The 21,249-nt window shown below is 40.4% G+C and overlaps 2 protein-coding genes across 2 annotated transcripts in view; one reads left to right on the top strand and one right to left on the bottom strand.

Annotated features, from left to right (window-relative positions):
* Window positions 1–104: 104 nt before the first annotated feature.
* On the bottom strand, window positions 105–3,578 carry rpl26 (ribosomal protein L26). The gene is made up of 4 exons (XM_085361772.1): window positions 3,540–3,578; window positions 2,701–2,872; window positions 2,465–2,605; window positions 105–266 (listed from the first exon to the last, which is right to left on the bottom strand). The coding sequence occupies exons 2-4, from the start codon at window positions 2,866–2,868 to the stop codon at window positions 138–140; spliced, it is 438 nt and encodes a 145-aa protein (XP_085217898.1). The 5' UTR covers window positions 2,869–2,872; window positions 3,540–3,578; the 3' UTR covers window positions 105–137.
* Window positions 3,579–3,682: 104 nt separating this feature from the next.
* ppp2r2ba (protein phosphatase 2, regulatory subunit B, beta a) overlaps window positions 3,683–21,249 on the top strand; it is a 42,202-nt gene continuing 24,635 nt past the window's right edge. The window contains exon 1 of the mRNA XM_085361761.1: window positions 3,683–4,751. Coding sequence (XP_085217887.1) covers window positions 4,673–4,751 — 79 coding nt within the window. The 5' untranslated portion in view covers window positions 3,683–4,672. The remainder of the gene's footprint in view (window positions 4,752–21,249) is intronic.

Genomic DNA, 21,249 nt, shown 5'->3' with positions numbered 1-21,249 from the left:
GTTAATTTCCATAAAAAAGACAAGCATGTTTAAAATAAAACATTAAAAAACATTCCCGAGTTTAGGGCGTTACAACGAAAATATGACAGACAACATGAGGTCCATTTACAGAGTTTATTGATAGCAAAAGATCATTTTCACTCCTGCATCTTCTCAATGGTCTCCTCCTTGTATTTGCCCTTCTCCTTTCCATCAGCACGAGACTTGGCCTTGCGCTCCAGGATCTTCTTGCGGTCTTTGTCCAGCTTTAGCCTGGTGATGACCACCTGCAGACACAAAAACATCTTGGTAAACAAACATGTATTCTCTCATGGATACATCAGCAATATGTCTGAAATTACCTTCAAATCTCTTTAATAAAATTTAACAAAAAGACATTGCTTAATAATTGAAACATTTCCCACTGTTTTTGTAACCAAGGATTATTATTTTTACTCTACAAGGAAAATCTTGCTTTTCCAGTTTACGTTTAAAAAAATTAAAAAAAAATAAAAAATTGAATCAAAAGGGACATGCTGAAATTCAAATATAATTCTTCTTAAATTACTAATGTTCCGCATCTAGGATGTCACATGCTCTCCCATTAGCTCTGTACTTGCTTCAGCTATCCACCAGTGTTTACAGATTTACAGAACTGACAGAAAGAGGTTCTGTGGTAGTTTAATGCATTACACTGCAATTTAAAACCGAACAGCATCAGCAAATTTAAAAAAAAAGAAAGAAAAAATCTATAATCCAGCTAAACCAGAGCAACTGCACTTCACAAAATGTTATTTGGTCACTTTGATTTTTCAATTTCAGTGCTCATAACACCAAGTGTCAGAGTATGATGAAACACTGTGTCAAATACCAAGTGAAATTTCTCTCAAGTCTACCTGTAATCAGAGTTTAGGGTGTGCACCCGGGAGCAGGATTAAGACATAATTAGTTAGAAGCAAATCTTAGCCCAACAGGCAGCTTTACACACGTGTAATATAGAAACCTGAAGTCTGGCTTAGATATGGCATCTTCTTATATCTAGTAATCCTAGACTGTCCACAAAAGAAGTCCTTAGTGAGTTGCTGGTGCATAGTGAGATTTGGTGTCATTTGGGCTCGATGTAAAGTTTCCTTTTCTTTTTGAAAACACTGCAGCCTCACTGGAGACAAGTGGGAGTGAGTTGGTCCCTTGATAAATTAACTTCAGGAACATAGGGATTTCCCAATAGCACAGCGGGATACTACCGCAGCAGTTGAAAAATTCTCCATAATAAAAATGTTTACTTGTTTTGACTTCTTCTTTACCAGCACTAATGCAGTGATTGAGTCTTGAAAATGTATAAATTTAGCAGCAGACTACAGCGACTGGACAACACCCAGTATCCAGATTTAAATGGGTCTAAGGTGGCGTTGAAGTGCAATGAGCAGAATCAGATACATCAGAGTCACCCTTATTTGGTTTGTGCTTAACAAGTAAGGAATTTGACTCCACTTTACTTTGCTCTCTGCATACATGTGCAGAGAGTATGCCAACGACATCAACCATAACACCAGTTTACAATCTCCAGATCACAACACACACCGCCTTTGGCTACTACCGTCCCACACAACCACAACTAGTCAAGTAGTCTGTCCGACTGCAAGATGAGAGAGTCAAGCACCTGAATGCTATTGAAGTTTACAACTGTAGTGACTGGGGCCCACTCATGGAAGCAGATTTAGCAAACATCCCTCGGTTTGTTAATCCAGACATGAGGAAAATGCTGGAATCCCACGATCCTATGATTCTGGGTGTCAGAGCTCCACTGATGGCTTCCTTTACATTTTTTCTACTCATGCATGTGCTTAACTAAAGGTGAACACTCAAGTTCAATGAAGATATTCTGATCAGCTGTTCTGAAACCAAAATCTTTAGCAGTTCAAAGCAATCTGGTAAGCAGACAACAAAAAGTGAATGATATTTGTCGACTTTGAGTGAAGTAACTGTTATCAATGTGAAGTAGGTGGGACCCCTCACACTTTCAGACCAGTGACTGAAAAGACTACCACAGAATGAAGAATACGGCTAAAAGGCACAACACGACAATTGTTTTCAGTGTGGACACAGCTTAAGAGTTGCAGATCTTAGACTTAAACTCAAAGTTTATATATAAACTTTATTTGTTGAACATGCTTCTTGGAACAGGGCTCTGAGCCAGCTGTTAGGAAAAGAAACAAACATCAAGAGCTAAAATACCTCAACTTTCAAAATTACAATAGATAAAAAACACTAAGAACCCCAAAATACCCAAGAAATACTTATATAGCTACCCTCCACATTGAATTTGTGTTGATCAGCTTAAGAGCTTGTGACATGAAAAGCTCAAGACTACATCTTCCTGACACAAACAAACCAAACAGATATGAAGCCAGTAAGCACCATGTGTGACTATACCACGGAACAAGTCTACTCACACAAACTCAGTATCTATTCAATTACGTCTCACCTTGCTGGGGTGGATGCCAACATGGACTGTTGTTCCATTGGCCTTCTCTCTCTGCACACGCTCGATGTAGATGACATACTTTTTCCTGTAGACCTGGACTACTTTGCCAATCTGCTGGCCTTTGTAGTGTCCACGGACAACCTGTATGTAAATACACAAGGAGGTCAGACTAATCTGCCTAACATGTTGCACATCAGCTATAAAAAAGAACCACTCAGCAATACAAACCACATTACCTGGACTTCGTCATCTTTGCGGATGGGCATGGACCTCACGTTGTATTTCTGGCGGAGCTCCTTAGACAGGGGGGAAGACATGATCTTCCTCCTGATGTGTGAGGGGGCATTGAAGTGCCTCTTACGGTTCTTGCGACGGGAGGATGTTACAAAGGGATTGAGCTTCATGATGCTGTAAAGAAACAAGTAATGGCACATTGACAAACCCAGGCGATAAAGGCTGCACTTGCTTGCAAAACAGTCCACTCAAATTGTGGATCAGGATCGACAGTTTTAAGAAAATATAAGAATGTAGGGTTAAAGTACACACTACTATCTTCCGACACCACATAAAGCAACTGAGAACCCAAACCTAGAATGTCCACTATGTGTGTTATTTTGCTGTATTAGGTACCTGGCTAGGTTGTGCTACGTTTTAAAGGCGACTATTAAGCTAGCTCAAGTAGTTAGCATAAGATAGCCGTCAGACCGAAGCGGGATATTTCTGCAACATAAACTCGGTACAGTGGTTGAACAAACTACACACTTCCAAAACAATGTTTTTAAAAGCCCATTACAGTTACAGAATGTAAAATTGGTCAAATATTAAAGGCTAGCACCAGGAGTAGAGCTGGTTCACTATCGCTAACCGACATGCGGATACTGAAGGACCTAACAGGGAGACCAACTACTGACAGCGTTTATTTAGTAATCCATCGTCAACACGAAGCCAATATTCGCTGATTTTTAATTGTACTGAAGTATATGTGGGGTTTACACTTGTATACGGACACACAGTGGTATTAAAAGCAGGATGGATAACGATAACTTTGGCGAATTCATCTGCCGGGAATTCTTACCCTGCCTTTGCTCCTCTATGGCCGGCGGAAAAGAGACTCGCAAACTACTTCCGCTGGCATTAGTTCACACTCAAGTCTCGCGAGAAGTCAGTGTTTAAAATGATAACACAGATAAACGCAAGCGTAAACACAGAGGGGTCTGGCAAAGATGACACAATTTCGTCGTACTGAAACTTGTTTAAGTGCTGCGTGTGCTACGAGGAGTTAAATTCGACTAAAAGAAGGTGACCGTTAAGATTTTTATTCACCATAACAAATTTATTTTTTAAATAATGCCACGTAATAATTTTTAGTTGATAAAATTGCAGGGGCGTTTTTAGTAAACATGCACAACGATGTTTACTAGGTTTGTTTTTTGTGACGTTATAACTTATGTTTTCTAGCTACATTAAATATTTCCACAAGATGGCGCTAAACTTAGTTAATCGGTAACCTGGTCTACAAACAAGTTTTGTCTATGATTCATCAAGTTCTGGGCTCTGTGCACCACACAACCCTCTTTTAGGCATCAGGGATAAGTGTGAGTAGCACTAATAGATCGGCAAAACACATGTTCTATCGGTAATACACACCCCAAAAAACATTCAGTGTAATTTCCAATCAAAGTATTTGCCCTTAGCTACATTTAATATAAAACAGACTACCAAATTTATAAGGCAAAACTTCCTGGCTCTCGCAGATGTAATTGCGCTTTTCCTGCTCTTTTTTTTATTTTATTTAAACCCAAATACACTGAGAAATAAACACGAGGAGGGTGTTCACACCAGCAGACCACACATACATTGACCTCCCATGATAAGAGGACAGAAGCGACCCCCTGTCCTGCTCAGACAAACTCGCCCACATACACGGAGAGACCTGCCGAAGCGGAGACGCGCTGACACCGTGCGCTATTCGCTCCCCGGGTGAAGCGCAGATCTACCGGAGCCTACTGCCTGCCTGCCTCCCTGCCTGCCTGTGAAAAAGTGATGCTGTCATAGCCCCCCTGCACCGCGGACAGAGCCTATTTCACTCCCCCCTCCTCCTCTCCGAACCTCCCCGGATCCTCTGTGGCTGGCTGTCGGCGGCAGCAGTGCGGATGTGGAGCCCGCAACGCAGCGCTCTACACCCGTTAGCAAGCACCGGAGAAGAAGATGAAATGTTTTTCCCGTTATCTCCCGTATCTCTTCCGCCCTCCGAGCACCATCCTGTCCTCCACTTGCCACACCGAAGGTAGGGTGGAACGCTTAACCGGGGGTGGCTTTCACGGGTCTGTGAGTCGCTTAGTTTGTGCCTTGTGACATCAATGTTTTTATGCTGCTGCACATATGATACACATGTGCAGAAGTTAGGCTGGCCACTTGAAGGGCTAAGGCTTAACCAGTAGTTAACCCAGACCAATGCAGATTTGACACTATGCATGAAGTTGAAGGAGCCCTTTCTCAATTTCTGATGCAAATTATAGAAAGTGTTCCAAGGCTCTGTGTGTGTGTGTGTGTGTGTGTGTGTGTGTGTGTGTGTGTGTGTGTGTGTGTGTGTGTGAGAGACTGTGTCTTGTAAACAGTATCACTCCATTCGCATTTTGCTCCCTTTAAAGGTGTCAACACACAGGCCTACAGGATGCCAAGAGAGAAAGTCAGTTTGTGGAGTTGCATGACAAGTACCCACATTGCTCCTTACTCATGGTTCTCTCATTCATTTCACCAGCTCACACTGCCTAGATCACTTAATTCAAGAGCATCTAGGCATCTCCAGATATCGCCCAAACCTCTCACATTCACCCATTCCAGTTATTCCTCTGGAGTCCCTGAAGTTAAAATGGTGAATTGACATGCCGTTAGACCGAGAAATGACTTCATAATCCTGTTGATTGTGCTGTCAGACACAGCCCAAGAGGGTCTGAGTGTTTGTATAACCAACCACTTACTAGGTCATAATGTGGAGACTGAGGCATTGCATTATTTAGCTTTGCATGGTTGCCCTCTTTCCTGTGTGCGCTCTGCCCTCAGCCTTCTGGTAGAAGGGAAGATAGTGTGATACACTGTACATCCCAGTATGTTGTGGGCATCAACAAGGTCTTTCACAGCATGTAGAGCTGACCTATATACTGTATATATTCACCAAAGAAGAAGAAGCACTTGAGGCTACCTACTCTTGCACTTTTTACATGTCTTCTCTATTTCATCACAGATCTTTCCCGGTCCTAAATTTCATTTTTCTCCCCCCCATCCTTCTGGCTAATTTAATCTTGATTAGCCATTAAAAGTATGAATATCAAACATTAATTACAGCACTTAAAGCGGCATCAGATGTGAAATTATGGCTAACAGTTTGCCTCATAGCCAGTGCCAGTTTATTTTGTTTTTTGTTAGCTCTGATTGTGCAGTGGAAGTAAATCTGAGTGCATTTTGAACATATACCTGTTTCAAAGTCATTTAGATCTCCATCACACAGCTTTTGAACATTTAATCAGCACAAAAGTGACACAACACATCAGATCAGTATCTGACGTCAATAAACTTCATCTTATTTATATCGGCCACACTAATGTTGAATCTGTATAAAATCCAAGGTCCAAGGTTTAAAGTGTGTTTATCTAATACTGGATGCAGGCTATTAATGAGATCAGGAGCAATGCATTGCACAAAATGTGAATCACAACAAAATAACTTACAAAAAAGGTTTTTAACAAATGAGTTTGGAAAACATTTCTTTTATACTCAGAGTGTACATATGTGTATTTTAATAAATTTGTTATATTTATCTTGTAAAATATAAATTGACCTGCTTGTCCTGTAGCCTAGTTTCTCACCATGATCACATGGCGTAAATATGATAGAAATGTTTATCATTACTGCATTCGATCGCAAATACAACCCAGTTTGAGCTCCCCGATGTTAAGAGGTGCGGCCAACATACAAAATGTTTTTCACTGCCTTCACTCCAAGCTTGTTTACTCACTTTCTGAGTCTCCATCCCTCCGCCTGACATGAGAGAGTGGTATAATAGAGGAAGTGATAGATCAAGAAGAAGAAGAAAAAACCCACGGCTGCCTTGTTCAGCCTCAGTAATATGATACACGATCCTGTGCTGCTCCCTGTGTGAAGAAATATGAAACAGTTGTAAGGAGAAAGCAGGAGTAAGAGATGTTGAATCTCATGTGCTGGAGGCCAGCAGAGTGAGATGACACAGCAGATCACCTTAGAAATATGATGTGTTAAAAACAAAAGAAAGAAAAAGAGAGATAAATACCTCTGCACACTATGTGTTTGGGTGTGTTTTAAAAAGTAAGAGAAGGTAGATGTTTTTGTGCTAGAATCTATGCATGCGCTTGCGTTGCGTAAAAGCTTTTGCTCGCGTGTCCCGTTTTGACCTTGTTGGCATTTATTGCCCCTTATTCAGACATGCTGGTCTGAAGGAAGCTGGGTGGTGCATCACTGTAGTCCTCCTTCATGTCCGCTCCAGCTGAGCGGAGTTCACCGCAGGGAAGATGAGTGTGCAGTTACCATGTTAGTGGAAAATATATTATATAAGCACTGCACTGACCATGGTGTGTGTGTCGGTGTGTGTTCTCTTTGTTTATCTGGGCCATTGTAGAGAGCAATGTGCCAGCATCATTCGGATTCACCTGGGTCCAGTCTCTGAGGGATACACTGCAAGCTTTTGTCTGCCTCCCTGTATAAGTTTATAAGTTTGCATTGGTCTCTCTGTGGCTTTTATCTGTCTTTTTTTGTCCCCTGGTGTTCACTTTTCTCCTTTTTTCATGAGTCTGTCAGTAGGGGTGTGATGGATTAAGTCTTCAAGTTTTCTGAAGGGACTGCATATGTGTGTCTCTCTTTGCTGATACTTTGTGTTTGAGTCAGGAAAAAAAGAAAAAGTGCAACCCCCAACTGACATCTCACCACATCTCAAACTGCCATCAATCAGCAGAGCAAGTCCTGCATCAGCTTCCTCGTCTATTGGCTGTAGTGTCTAAGGGGAAACCTGTGGTACATTATTATGCTAGGGGGGAAAAAAGCTGAAAAGGGAAGTGATTTTTAATTAATTAATTAAACTTTTGAAGATTAGATCTGTGTCAAGTCTCTGTGATTATTAGGTATAGCTGACACGTGTCTCGTGCCACGCATGTGCATTTGTGTATTTTTGCTACATCGTGGTTTTTTTATTTGTAAGAGCTTTTCGTGGCATTGCCGGAGGGGAACTTCTGTCGACAGTCTGACAAAGCATGACACTGAGTTGGAGTTTTCTGTTTGAAGAACACAGCATGTGTTTGTGTTTGAGGAACATCGCATATGCTTGTGTGTGTGTTCATTCCCTTATCTTACATCCTGCTCTGTTGTTGTTACCCTGGCAGACACCCAGTTCACGGCTCAAAACACACTTGTCGTAATCATCCTGCCCTTGCATGCCGTTGGGGACAAACACCCTACATACCAAACTCACATAATTCACACACTTACAAGTGTGACTGTTCTGCTTCAGCTTGTCAAAAAGGAGACAGCCCTTGAAGGGATAGGATACTCCTGCAGTTAGTATCGCATGTCCATTAGCTCGCTTTTTAACTCGTTAATTAAATAGTATCCAAGCTGAGATAGGAAAGATCAAATGGGGTTATTTCCACATATTCTAGAAAGCTTATCTAAAACAGAGAAGACAACTAATAGGAGGTTTCAAAGACTGAACAGTACCCTAATGACAAGTAAAGTAAACTTGAAAAGGTTTTCTTCCCACCTGGATTGCTCCTCTGACGTCCCATGCTGTATCTCCCCTAGAGCAAGACACTTTTCTGGCTTGTTGCCTGCAGGTGCTCTCATGACATAGGCCTAGTGGTGTAAATGTAAAAAGAAGTGTGGCTGCATGCAAAGGATTAGAATGACAAAGTAGAAGATTTGTTTCGGTTTTAGCAAACGAATGACCAAAGCTGTAGTCATGCATCCATTCTTTTTTCCCAGCTGTGTAAAGATTAAAGTTGTACTAAATAAAAATGTATTTTAACATGGGGCCGAGCAACTCCAAGTAACTAAACAATTATGCGGATCCCTTTAGTGTCATTCAGTGCACTGTTTATGTTTTATGACCTGTATTGCTTTGGTTCACTGTCACTGTTCTTAACCAGTAGATGGACTGGCCCGTCCTAAATGGGAGATAAATTAGGTGGTTTGTCAAACGAGTGGCAGCCTAGGCCTAAGCTTAGAAATATGTATCTTAGTCTGGTTCTTGACAGCTCCTGCCCTTGCTCCACAGGCAGTTTACAGTAACATGAAAACAAAACTGTTCTGTTCTGTTTAGTGCCACTTTAGAGCTACAACCATCTCGGGTTGCTCTATATTGCAAGGTAAAGAATTTACAATAATTTGAGAGAAGACCTTAAGAGGAAAATTCCCTATAATCAGTCACCTCGGAATATTGGGGAACTTTAACAGGACGAGACCTCAAGCAGAACCTGGCTCAAAGAGGGGCAGCCATCTGCTGCAACCTGATGGATGTGAGAGGAAAGAGAGAGCAACAAAAGGAGAGCCTAGATAGACAATGGCGAGGAATATGAAGTATACAAGAATTATTTAAATACTGAATTAAATAAAGCGAGACAAGTTGGGTGCTTGTAACAGACGGAAATAAATGGCAGATAATACACTATCTGGAAAAAGCAGAGGATCTCAGGAGCCACTGACAACTGAAAGAAACATGACGTTCTCTTGCACAGTGAGACAAAAACACCATAACATATCAGTGTCCTCCTCACACAGGATTTTCCCGTAATCTCACTTTACAGCAAACACTTCCTGCTAAGTTTCCGCAGCAAATCTGCAGGAAAACAAGAAAAGAAGCGCACATTTACAGTATGAGTGAGACTCTGTGCCTCACAGGGGTTAGTGTATTATTACAGCAAACACAGTAACACAGGTCTCTTTGTCCTGTTTCTTTATCGCTGTTTCGTCATATGTGGAAGTAGAATAAACATTATGTTACATCCTTTGGCCTGCAACTTAACGGTGAGACGACCCCCCCCCCCCCCCTTTCATTTTTGTTAAACAGCATCGACTGTGCCCCGGTTGGGAGCCAGACAAAGGGGCTCCTTTGCAAGCTTGACTGCTGGGCTTGTGCTCCAGCTGACGGGCTGCAGCAGAGACACAACTACTATTGGGACTGAGGTATATATAGAACATCAGGATGGGCTTCCTCTGCCCTCTCTCTGCCCATCTGCCTCTGTGGTTTTATAAAAGAGATGTTGAATGAGGCAGGTTATTGTGAACATGCTCACAGTGGTGCAATAAAAATCAATTCATTAAACCCTTGGCATGACAGTGCTCCTGTATCTTGTATTATTATTAGGCCCTGGAAAAAAAAAGATAAGGCAGTCAGTGCAATATATAGTCTTGAGTGTGCTAAACAAGCTTATAGAGGAAGTATTCGTTTGATACTGTTGTGGTGTAATTAAAATAGTTTTGATACCTAGCTCTCGTCTTTAATTCCTATTTTGGTGATTTCCATTATGAAGCGCACACAATACGATTAAAATTAGACTTCCCGGAGTGGAAGGCATAACAAGTGTTCAGCATGCCAAGGTGACACACACAGACTTCTCTTGTTTGCGCTGCAGCCTTTTAAAGCTTTGTGAATTTAGACTGGAAGAATAGACTAGCTTGGATGAAACTTTAATGAGACTGTGCTGCGGCTGTGACAAGAATATACAGCCGATTAGAAGCACAAATGGTACAAGAGATGACAAAACAAAGCGACCACGCGTATTTGAAACAATGCAGCCCAAAATGGAAGAAATCAGGTTTTTCACTTTAAGCAGACGTACCGATTGTGTGGGTGTTGTTGTATTTGTTGTGTAAGGGTTGAGGTACACACTGGCACTTGTAGTTCAGTGGGGTTTTTTGTACAGTTCAGATGTAGGGGTTGAGCTAATGTGGAAAAAAATAGAACTTTAGGAGTGCAACAGAAACATGTAGCACAAATGCAAACCAAACTACCGGCACTTTTAACAATGTCCAATTTTATTACAGTTAATAGTCTTAAAGTAGCTATAAATAATGTATCTGTATTAATGGATCATAACTGGATGCTTATCAGAGGGATTATAATAATAAAACCACAAAGAGCTATAAGGTTTATGGCTTCATAGCCTACAACATTATTTTTCGGTCCAGTCTCAGCAATGGATCCATATGAATAAATTCACATGTTACAGCAGCACAAGGCTCAATGAGAAAAAGTGAATTATTAGAAATATTAGATATTAGAAAAAAATGGAAAATAAATAAATAATGGTTTACAAAAATAGTTGCTATATACAGTAAATACAGTCACAGATATTTTTTTCATATGTATACTGAGTGCAGTGGGGATGATAACATATATATGTGTATACTGGGGCAGGTATCTATTTTTCTTGATACTGCATAGTTTGCAGCACTTAAAATACAAAGTTAAGGCTAGCTGGTGAGGCCAGAATAGTTAAGCTAGAGTTAATATTGATACCTGTTTATTCACATGTAGTTTCCGCTGCCCCCAAGTGGCTAAAAATCTTTTTATTTAGGTTTCGAAAATATACAGAAAATAATTTAAACTAACAATATAACTGCATGAAAATTGTAGTGTTACTGTACCATAGTTCTTTTTTGGGAATAGTGAAAATAAAATAGAATAATGCTGTTTTCACATGAATCCTACCAAAAAGCTGCAGGAAAACAGTGAAGGAGAGGTGACAATGTCATCTGCTGTGAGGATAGTAAGCATTCAGTTTAAGGAGCAGACATGACTTGGTATTCCTTTCAGCTGCCTGTAGAAACCCAAACCCAACCGCACCCATAGAAGCAATAGCTGTGATCCAATTAGATCTTGGTTTAGGTGCCCGTTTTATGGTTTCCCAGCATAGTTTTTCCTATATCCTTCTGAAAATAGCCATCCACCGTTGCAGAGTCATTGCACTTCTGATTGTACAAAACAACCTGAGCATTAGGGTCGATAAGAGGCAGGAATCAAAACCAAAACATTGTCTGGAGCAGAGACAGCTTTAGATAGCAGGATGTTTATGAGTCATCTGTTATGTTTTCTATCTGTCAGAACCACAGAGTATAGTGTTGCATGTGTGTGTGTGAGGGAGAAGGGAAGAGGGAGGAATGCTTCATCACTGCTCGCGCCATACTGCAGTGAAAGCTTTTACTGTCCTATCTGAATGGTGTTATACACTGAAGACATGGCACTGGATAAATAATGTAACCAGATGTTACAGTATGAAGCAGCAGACAACAGCAGTACACGGAGTACCAGTCAACCTCTCCCTGCGGTCTCTTTTCACTCACTGTGCTACCCCACAACCCCCGAGTCCTGCACATGGAAGCGCACACAGAGTACAGAACATCCAGCTCTCCGACACATGATGTCACATGAAAACCAGAACTCAGTCTTTTTATATTTTGTTCACCTATAAGTCACGTCTGATATTGACGACTTGTGATAAACAGCAGCTATCTGCCGCACACTTAAAGTGAGCAATTTAGTATTTATGATTGCTTATATGTTTCTTGGGTGTAATAAAAGATTTGAAGTTGAAGGTGTAGAGTGATGTCAACAATCCATTACACTTTGGCTTAAATCCACCAAGGTCTTCAGAGTCAAGCTAATGATTTATGCTATACAGGGCTATTAAAACTATGTTTCTTACTGCCATTGTTTGTACTGACAACATATAAGTATATGGTGGATGATATATGAGCAGAGATGGGCAGTAACGCGTTGTAATCTGATTACTTTTTTCAAGTAACGAGTAAAGTAAGGGATTACTATTGCAAAAACGGTAATTAGATTACCATTACTTTCACGTAGGAACGCTGCGTTACTGCATTACTAAAACTGTGATTTTTTTGCGAGAATGTCTCATGACAGTGACGTAAGCAAGTGCAACATTCGTGAAAACAGCTGTGTGCAGATCAACAGTGGATAATATATCGAGTGCGGGAGCGAGTATGAGCTTGCAGCGTTTAAAGCGTGGAAGTACTGACCTTAGTTTAAGTTTGATTCCATAAAAAGTGACAAAAACATTAGCGTCCATCGTGCGTGGGAAGAAAACTTCTTTTTACAGCAAAAAACCCCCCTAAACTTCCGAGCAAGCACCGAGAGCGCTACGACGTAATGGGAAACTCACAGAGAAACTCGCGGATTCTTCCACTGACCGCTGCGGCACACCTGCACCAGGGTAAACCTCCGCCTACCCTGCTCCTGCTTTACAGGTGAAAATAGAGCAAAAGGGCCGCTGAGTCTTTGACTTTATTTATTTTCTGCTGTGTTTTACTTGCATCTATTTGAAAGAGTGAGTGTAAACACAAAAAAACCAATAATTTTATGTGCTGGAATGTGCAGAAAATAGGTTTAAATATTAAACAAATTTCTTCCAGTCAGAGAATGTTGCATATAATTAAATTTTTGCTTGATGCATAAAGTTAAAAGATTAAAACTAATAAAACAAGTTTTAAAAAAGGGACTTTTCCATTTGATTACATTTTGTATGATGGATTATGTAGAAAAGGTAGAATTGGGCTGAAAGATCTATCGCTTTATCACCTCTTCAGGTTGTAAATCGTGTTTTTAAAAAGTAACTAAGTAACTAAGTAAGTAATTACTTTTGAAAATAAGTAATCAGTAAAGTAACGGGATTACTTTTTTGGGGAAGTAATCAGTAATTAGTTACTGATTACTTTTTTCAAGTAACTTGACCAACACTGTATAGGAGGACTCTAAATATCGCTTTTCTTTGTTGTGACTTTGTTATGTACATTACAGTACCAGGTAATAACAGCTTAAATTTTGAATACATTCTGAATATGCTTTGATTTGATTCTAGAAGAAAAATATCAAATCAAAAATATTTGTGCTAGATATTTATTACATAACATTTAAACTAATTTTACAAAAGAATGAAATGAATGCAACACATGTACTATATCCACATGCTTAAAAATAATTTAAAAAGTAAAGGATGTCAGGCATATTAAAACAGGTTTTAACTGGATGAATATTTTTCAGTAGTTCTGCTTTTTAAATAACTCTTAGCCAAGTGTTCTGTTGACCACCTTTGTCTCACTGCAACCAGATTTTAAATCCCACCATGACACCAGCACCATACTCTGGGATTATGCAGACGTGACTGGATGACAGTCTGTCAGTTCAGCACTTGTTATCTCATTTGCTTAGGCGCCATCTCTCGAGCCTGCTGAGGCTCAACAGAAACTGATTTGAGTCAGAAGGCAATGAGTCCAAAAAGGAGGAAAGAAAAAAGCTTAACTCAAATTAAATTAGACAATGCGATTTCCCAAATCACATTACTGATTAAATCTCAGTCTAATCAGCCCATATTATTAAACCCCAATTTACATAATTGCTTGTAAAGAAGAAATTTTCAAAAACATTTTAAAGCTCAAACATTGCATTTCTTACATATAAAATTGTGCAAGAGAATTAAAGACAAACAGGCAGTTATTAATCTTCCAGCACCTGTAGTCTGACTTTAACTCAGACTACAGTGGGTTTGTACCCACTCTGTTACGATGTTCGTTTCCTTCTTAACCGTGGCTTCCTGTGATTAGTTCACATTGTTCTGACCAAATGCCTCTGTGACCCACGTAGCACAAAAGGTGTTTGGCGGCCCGGCAGGTGACAAAGCACAATACTGAGGCTAAATTAAGTTTCCCTCCAGCAGCCAATTTTACGCTTGATAGTAAATATTTTTGAAGGCCAAGACCCAACATGCTCTGACTGATCTAACATGAGAGGTATTGCTTTTTTTCCCCTTAATGAGCCACACATTAATTCATACTGTTAGACCTGCTCACAGTGATCCAGTGCCAAGCTGGTTTTGCAGCAGTCACTTTAGCAAAACTGTACTTGGAAGTAAAACAGCTCAGGAGGCCGGTAGCATTACAGTGATGTCGATGGCAGCAGACAGTGGGGTGTACTGAGCCCATCTGGTCTGTTTGAAAGTGTGGCTGAGTAAAAGGAGAGGCGGTCGGGCTGTGGAATGGAGTGTGTGATGGATAGGGTGATGCATGCAGGAGGAGGGGTAGAAGATGAGAGTGCAGATTTTTTTTTTTTTTTTTTGGTGGGGGGAAGGAGCTCTCTTCCGGCAGAGTTAAATCTCAGGCTTGGCTGCCGCACACTGCTCTGCCTGTTTTCATACCAAGCACTCGCCTCTGGCTCCAAACCAGCTTCAACCAACCATTGCCTCCAAACCCCACAACTCACCCGTTCCCCCTCTTTCTCTTTCCTTCTTTCAGGCAATTGGCTCACCCTTGATTTCACCCGTCTTCATTTTACTGAATCTCATTCACTAGCTTCCATCCTTTAGCACTCTCTGTTTTTGATTTTCCTTACCTTCGCTTTCATTTTATTTCCCCAGTTGGGCTTCTTTTTCTTGCAGCCTTCCGGTAGTACACAGGGGTGTGGGACAGACCCAGGGCCTCCAGGTTTCCATAGTGATACTTTGTGTCCTGATGTCATTAGTATTGACAGTGTGCCGCTAGACCAAGCTGTCCTGGCGCACAGGGCTGTTTACTGTTTACCTCAAACTTAAGCCATTAGCTGTGAGATTAGTACGTGTGCCCCGCAGATGTGTGTGACATATTTCAGTGTGTCTGATTGCTGCTATTTTACATTAACATAGCACTTGAGTGGAAAAGCAACAGTTTGAACATGTAACATGTGATTGTCTGAGCGTACTGGTTTTCACTGTAAGCAGCAGGGTCAGGTTCCAGGAGCTAGATTTGCCAGGAAGAACCTCCGCATGGAGGAAATGGCTGTTTCACAAAGAAACATCCTATCTGTCTGCCTCCTTGCTGTGTGATTACTGAAGCATGTCTGTAAGGCAAAACTCCCAGCCCGACTCCCCGCCTCGTTTCACATTCTCTCGGCGGTTTCACTCACTCGTTTGTCAGAGGAGATGGAGGTCCTCTTAGCGCCACTGCCCTTAAAAATCCGTATGAATGTGTTTATCTGCATACTTGTGCAGCCAAGTGTATGGCCTCTAACATCTGTGGTGAACACTCAGAAATCACAGATCACAGGGCCGCTTCCACACGTCGACCTCTCGCAGCTAGTTCAGCTCAAAGCTCTCCTCCAGGCCCTCAGCTGGCAGCTTGTGCCCTCTGTGTCACCAGAGTAATTAGCTATGCTTTGTTTCTGAGGCCAGGGGTGAGCAAATTATGGATTCCATATTGATGCTGTCACATCACATGCAGGGAGAGCAGTACACATGCATACATGCACGAACCTGGCATGACCATGAAAAATGTGTAATCTTATACTCACATGTACTTCTTTTAATTCTTTGTACATGATGATACAGTATATGATAACTGTTCCTACTGACATGTGACCCACATCTTATACACACACACACACACACACACACACACACACACACACACACACACACACACACACACACACACACACACACACACACACACACACACACACACACACATTTAATTTATGTATAATTCATATCACATGGCAGTAGGGTGACCAGATCCCAACAAACTAAAACTAAATCTGAAGCAAAGAGTGTGTTTGTCTGAGACACTAAAGCTGAAAGTGAGTCCACATTGTGTATTCTCCATTTGTGAAATTGAAAAATAACACAGTCACCTTCCACCAGCTTCAAGTCCTAAGCAAATTCCCAGTGTTTGTTGTGGCTGGTCCATCAAATTGTGGCCAAATCAGTGTACCTGGTGACTTTTTGAGGGTGGCCTTGGAAGCAAGTAGACTTTAGAAAAGTTCCTGTCCCTAGGGTTGAGTCCATAAAAATTATGGGACATTTTCTCAATGTGGAACAAAGAATGAGAAGTTAAAATGCTGATACGCCTGATCAAAGTATATATATCTATATCTATAGATAGATAGATATGAGGGGTGCAACGATACACAAAATTCACGGTTCGGTTCGATACTTTGGTGTCACGGTTCGATATTTTTTCGATACAAAAAAAATGTTCATGCCTTTTTAATTTGTCATTTATTAAAATTATAAATATATATTTTAACTCAAAAGTACAGTTTTTAAATTTAATGTTGCTGAAAGAAAAAAGTAAGAAAAAAAAAATATCTCAGGGCTCGCAAAATTTCAAAATCCCTGGTAGCCCTTCGGGCAGGGACTCTTCAGTTTTTGGTAGCCCAAAATAAATTTCAGTAGCCCGAATAAAAAAGAGAGCAATTTTTTGATTGATGTTTTGTTTCCTGTTTTGTTTCCTTTACAATATTATACATTAAAGTATAATACTCACTTGCTCATCATATCTTGAGGCTTTATAACACAGCCTCACAAACCAAAGAGAGATTCATTAATGGCTACAGCCATCTTTTATATGCAATCTATATTTTATCAGAGAAAACTACTATTAACGTCTGCTGTCCTGGCAACAATTGCATCTCAAATCGTCATGAATCTATTAAAAAAAATCCACAAACTTTCTTGGGATTCAAGGATAAAATGATTAGATTTCAGTTTTAACCTCACAAAGCAAGTTCTTAGGAAATAACTCAAGAATCAGTGTGCTGGAAATAATAAACACATTTTTCAGAGAATTATGAATTGATGACAAGTTATATATTGAAAGAGTCAACGGTGAATTTCACTTTTATCTTAATTTGGCTTACTATATTTGACTGTTAATATATTTTATTTGTGTGTGTGTTTAATTAATTTGGTTCATTCACAGTAGAACAATAAAAAGGACACCTGTTTGTTTAATCATTTATAAATAACTGTTAATGCCCGCTTCAATGTCTGAACTGTGTTATGACCCATTATACTGGAACATTCACAAAAGTACTTGTTAAAATGACATCCATTACATTATATGTTTATGACATTTTTCTTTTTCGTGCTAATATTGGTATATTTCTCTGAATTCTAATATGGTTAAGGTCTGCTTTTTGTTATCTTTGACTAATTTATTCTACAAAATATATTCAAAACAAGGGATGCACTATAAAATTTAGTGTTTGAAAAAATGCATTTGCCTGCCAGCTGGTTACAAAATCAATAGCAAGATGGTTTTTTGTATTGTTTTGATTATTATTTATGCCTTTTTGCACCAGATAGACAAGTGTCAAATAAATAAAGTAATTACATCTTTGAATGTTGAACACAAATTCACCCCTCCCCCCTCCCACACACACACACATACAATCAATGTGCCACGACTTTCAACCAGTCAATAGGTCTCTTCCAGTGAATGACCTTCTCTAAGCTTAGCATCACATGGAGACACTTTAGTAAATGAATAGTGAATACAAAAGGGCGAATAAGATGGGTGCATCCCTGCTCAACAATGCACATGCACATCCTGCTTTTCTGGTCTTAACAAAGACAGGACCCAGCCTCATTTATCTTTAACAATGTAGGCACACTTATGTCCAAAAAAATCAATAAATATGTGAATGTAATAGTAAACAAACCCAAATTACACAGATGCATAACTGTGGTACTGTAAACTGTACAGGCTGACAAACAGCTTTTAGGGATCATGGCCGGAGTTAAAATAAGCTAAATCAATCTTAAATCGTTGCCTAGGTTCAAGCATGTAATATTAATTTTTTACCAGTTGGTGGTGCTATAAGATTATCTCCTTTAATACTGGAGCCTCGAGCACATGACATGCTGTCATTGTATGTTTAATCTTATTTTGTATACATTTGTGGATGCTGTGATGGGTGGATATAGTTTGTTGTTGTTTTTTATTAGATCTGTAATGCATATGAAAGATTTAGAATGATTTTAATATTTTATTTTATTATCCAAGTCTCATTTCACATCAACAGAGAAAGTGTTTTTGACAGCCAGCCAGCACGATAAGCAGACAGATGGACGGACCACTTTTGCCAGAAAGTCTCCTCACATCATGCTACATCAAAAATGGCAAATCCCTGCAGCTACGTTGCAACATAGATCCCACTCATACCAAATCAATAAATTAAATAACAAAGCAAAGCCCTGTTTAAATGAGAAAAAGGCTGTTTGAGCTTATTGACACCTACCTATTAGAGTGGCAAATGGCAAGAATTTACCATCACAGTGGTAGGGCCTGATCCCATCTTAAGCTCATCTTTAGGTGTGCGTGTCGGTTTCGGGGGTGGGTGGGTGGTTGGCGACTCTACTTGATAGAAAAGTGTGGATGGACAGCTTGCTACCCTGTGGGCACCACAACTACAGTCTATCTGTGATCCACGCTGGCAGCTGCTCTGCCAAATGGGATTTTCCTGGAGATTACAGCCTCTAAGTGTGACATGCTTGCATGTGTTTGTCTTTGTTGTTGACGGAGTGCGTGTGTGTGGACTATTGTAATAAAGCAATGTGCATTTGCGTGTGAGAGCTTGAGTCTGTGTGTGTGTGGGTGGGGGAGTCTTGAACCGAGGTGCACAGAGAACATGTTCTGTTGTCACATGGGGCTGGTTGAAACATGACTGAATGGCTGCAGGGAACCCTCTCTGGCAAGCTGTAGCAAAAAAAAAGAAGAAGAAAAGAATGTTCAGATGTGGGGTCAGGCTATTTCCACACTGCTGCTTTTCTTGTTAGTAACAGGAGTTCTTCTTGAATAGACACTCCCTGTCCAACAAGCGTGATTACCTACATGCTGGCACATAACAGTGCTTCAGCATGGTACTACAGCACACACAGTAGGCATGTACATTACAACAGCGTATAATTGTGTGAAAGCTGGAAAAGAATTCCATTTACAGAAAAGAGTTTCTTTGTTTTGTTATTCTTAGTTTTTGATTGTTAGTTTGATACAGAGAAAATATTTGAAGACACAAAAGGCTGTGAAAACTCGTGATAGTCATTTTTTATTATACTGACTAGTTAATTCATATTAGAAGCAGCTCCTGAACTAACTCCACTAGCTTTTCTCTCTGATTTGTTCAAATGAAAGCCGAGCTATACGACATCTGAGAAACATTTTATAGAAATTGTATTTCCCCTTTAGGCCTTTTTCACTTTCTGCTAGCTTCAGCACAGTGCAGAGCTGTCCACGGTTCTGAACATAAGCTGCGCATTGATCCCTACTTGTGTATGGGTAGGTGGCTTTGTAGGCACTCACTAACCTGCTTAACCTACTTTCTACCAGTCGGTCTTTCATGCGTCCACACATAGAGGAAAGTCCTGTAGGTTAAATATAGCATACTTGACAACACACTGTGTTTGTCCAGTCTTTCAGGGCCGCACAGACAGACTTTGTTTTTGCTGTTTTCTCCCAATAAAGCGCTGATCATTTTCACTAATGAAAGCCAGCGTTCCTCCGAACATGAGCCCTCTGTGTTCTTCCCATTAACCCAACTAGTACAAAATGTGTTGGGACGTGCTTGAGCCTTTATAGAGATGAATATAACCAAAATAATGACATTTTAAGATCTTAATTGTCCAATTATGTGGACAGCTGTTGTGTTGCATTGCAATGCCAGTTCAATTGCAGTTACCTAGCAACCGTAGCAGCGCAATGCAATGATTTTCTGTTAAGTGGCACCATTTCCTCTCAGCAAGACTAGACTGTGTAGTCAGAAAACAAATCAAAATGTGTAGCAGCGTTGTAGGATTCTTCACCTGTCGGCCAATTTGTATGTTGCTTTATTGCTCGTAACATTTTAACACAACAAAGGCTATTATAAGTGTGTATATGTGTGTGTTTTGTGATTAGGGTACCTGCTTTATATAGATGCCAATGTGGGTCATGCATCCATGCCTCTGTTCTTGAGGTGTGTACATGCAAACACAATCATTTCGCTTGATTAATGTTCAACCAAAATGCTACGTCCTGCGCTAATCATTGTACATGCATTCTTTTCAATTAATTTATTATCAAGGGAGGCAGAGAGAGAGCGAAGGAGGGAGAGATAGAGAGCTAAAGGGGGGGAGGTTGGGGGAGGGGACTAGAGAGTCAGGGGGAAACAGAAAATCCAGTCCTGCTGGTCTGAAGTCTCGGAGCAATGGAGCATTAGTCTCATCCTGATGTAATTGGAATGACACCAAGAGTAAAGCCTACTGATTTAGGGACAGCCTCTAGGCTTGATTTAATGCCCTCAACCAAAACTATACATCCATCTTTTTATCTTTCTCCCCTTCCTTCTTCCAGGCCCTGAGTTCTCCTCTGTTATCCCTCCCCCACCCTGACTCAATTCATTTGCCGACTACATGTATCTCCATCTGTAGTCTATTAACAGAAGAGTAGCAGCATTTTATATTACTTAAAGCCAGGAGGTTATAAACTCCCACTAGAGACTGTATTTTCCAGCTTTTTACCTTTTCTTTCTGGCATTTATGTGCTTGAATGGCAGTGTTTTAGTTTCACAGAGGTTACATTTAAAAACCGTATAAATATTTCCGTAGTAGACCGCAAAGAAAGGGCAGAATGAGAGAGCGTATCCAGGCCAGGTACTTGTTCCTTGGGGTTTGCTGCTACTCAGTCCCCTGACAGATGGACTGCCAGGCCAATCCTATTACCCCCGTGTGTTTAGCTGCTCTTAATGCCAGGGTGGGTTGCATGGCTAATGGCAGGCAATGAATGTTTGGAGAGGGAATTTAATGCCATTGAATGATTATCATCCTGATTTGTTGGGTAACACAGAAAAAATCTAAAACCGGTGAACAGACATTAAAAATTATGACCATAACAACTGTGTAGCTCAGCATGTTGTGCTCTGATACAGCTTGTCCCACTGAGGCATGTCATAC

This window comes from Diplotaxodon limnothrissa, linkage group LG2, assembly GCF_057381915.1.
Source record: "Diplotaxodon limnothrissa isolate DT_005_m linkage group LG2, D_limnothrissa_male_GT1.1, whole genome shotgun sequence".
NCBI lineage: Eukaryota > Metazoa > Chordata > Actinopteri > Cichliformes > Cichlidae > Diplotaxodon > Diplotaxodon limnothrissa.
This window is presented reverse-complemented; position numbering and strand designations above follow the sequence as displayed.

Excerpts from the sequence above, each read along its gene's own strand:
- rpl26 (XM_085361772.1), bottom strand. The coding sequence starts at position 2,868 with ATGAAGCTCAATCCCTTTGTAACATCCTCCCGTCGCAAGAACCGTAAG. Across the intron at positions 2,606-2,700 it reads GCAAAGATGACGAAGTCCAG|GTTGTCCGTGGACACTACAA; the intron begins GTAATGTGGTTT and ends ATTTACATACAG. Across the intron at positions 267-2,464 it reads TTGGCATCCACCCCAGCAAG|GTGGTCATCACCAGGCTAAA; the intron begins GTGAGACGTAAT and ends TTGTGTCTGCAG.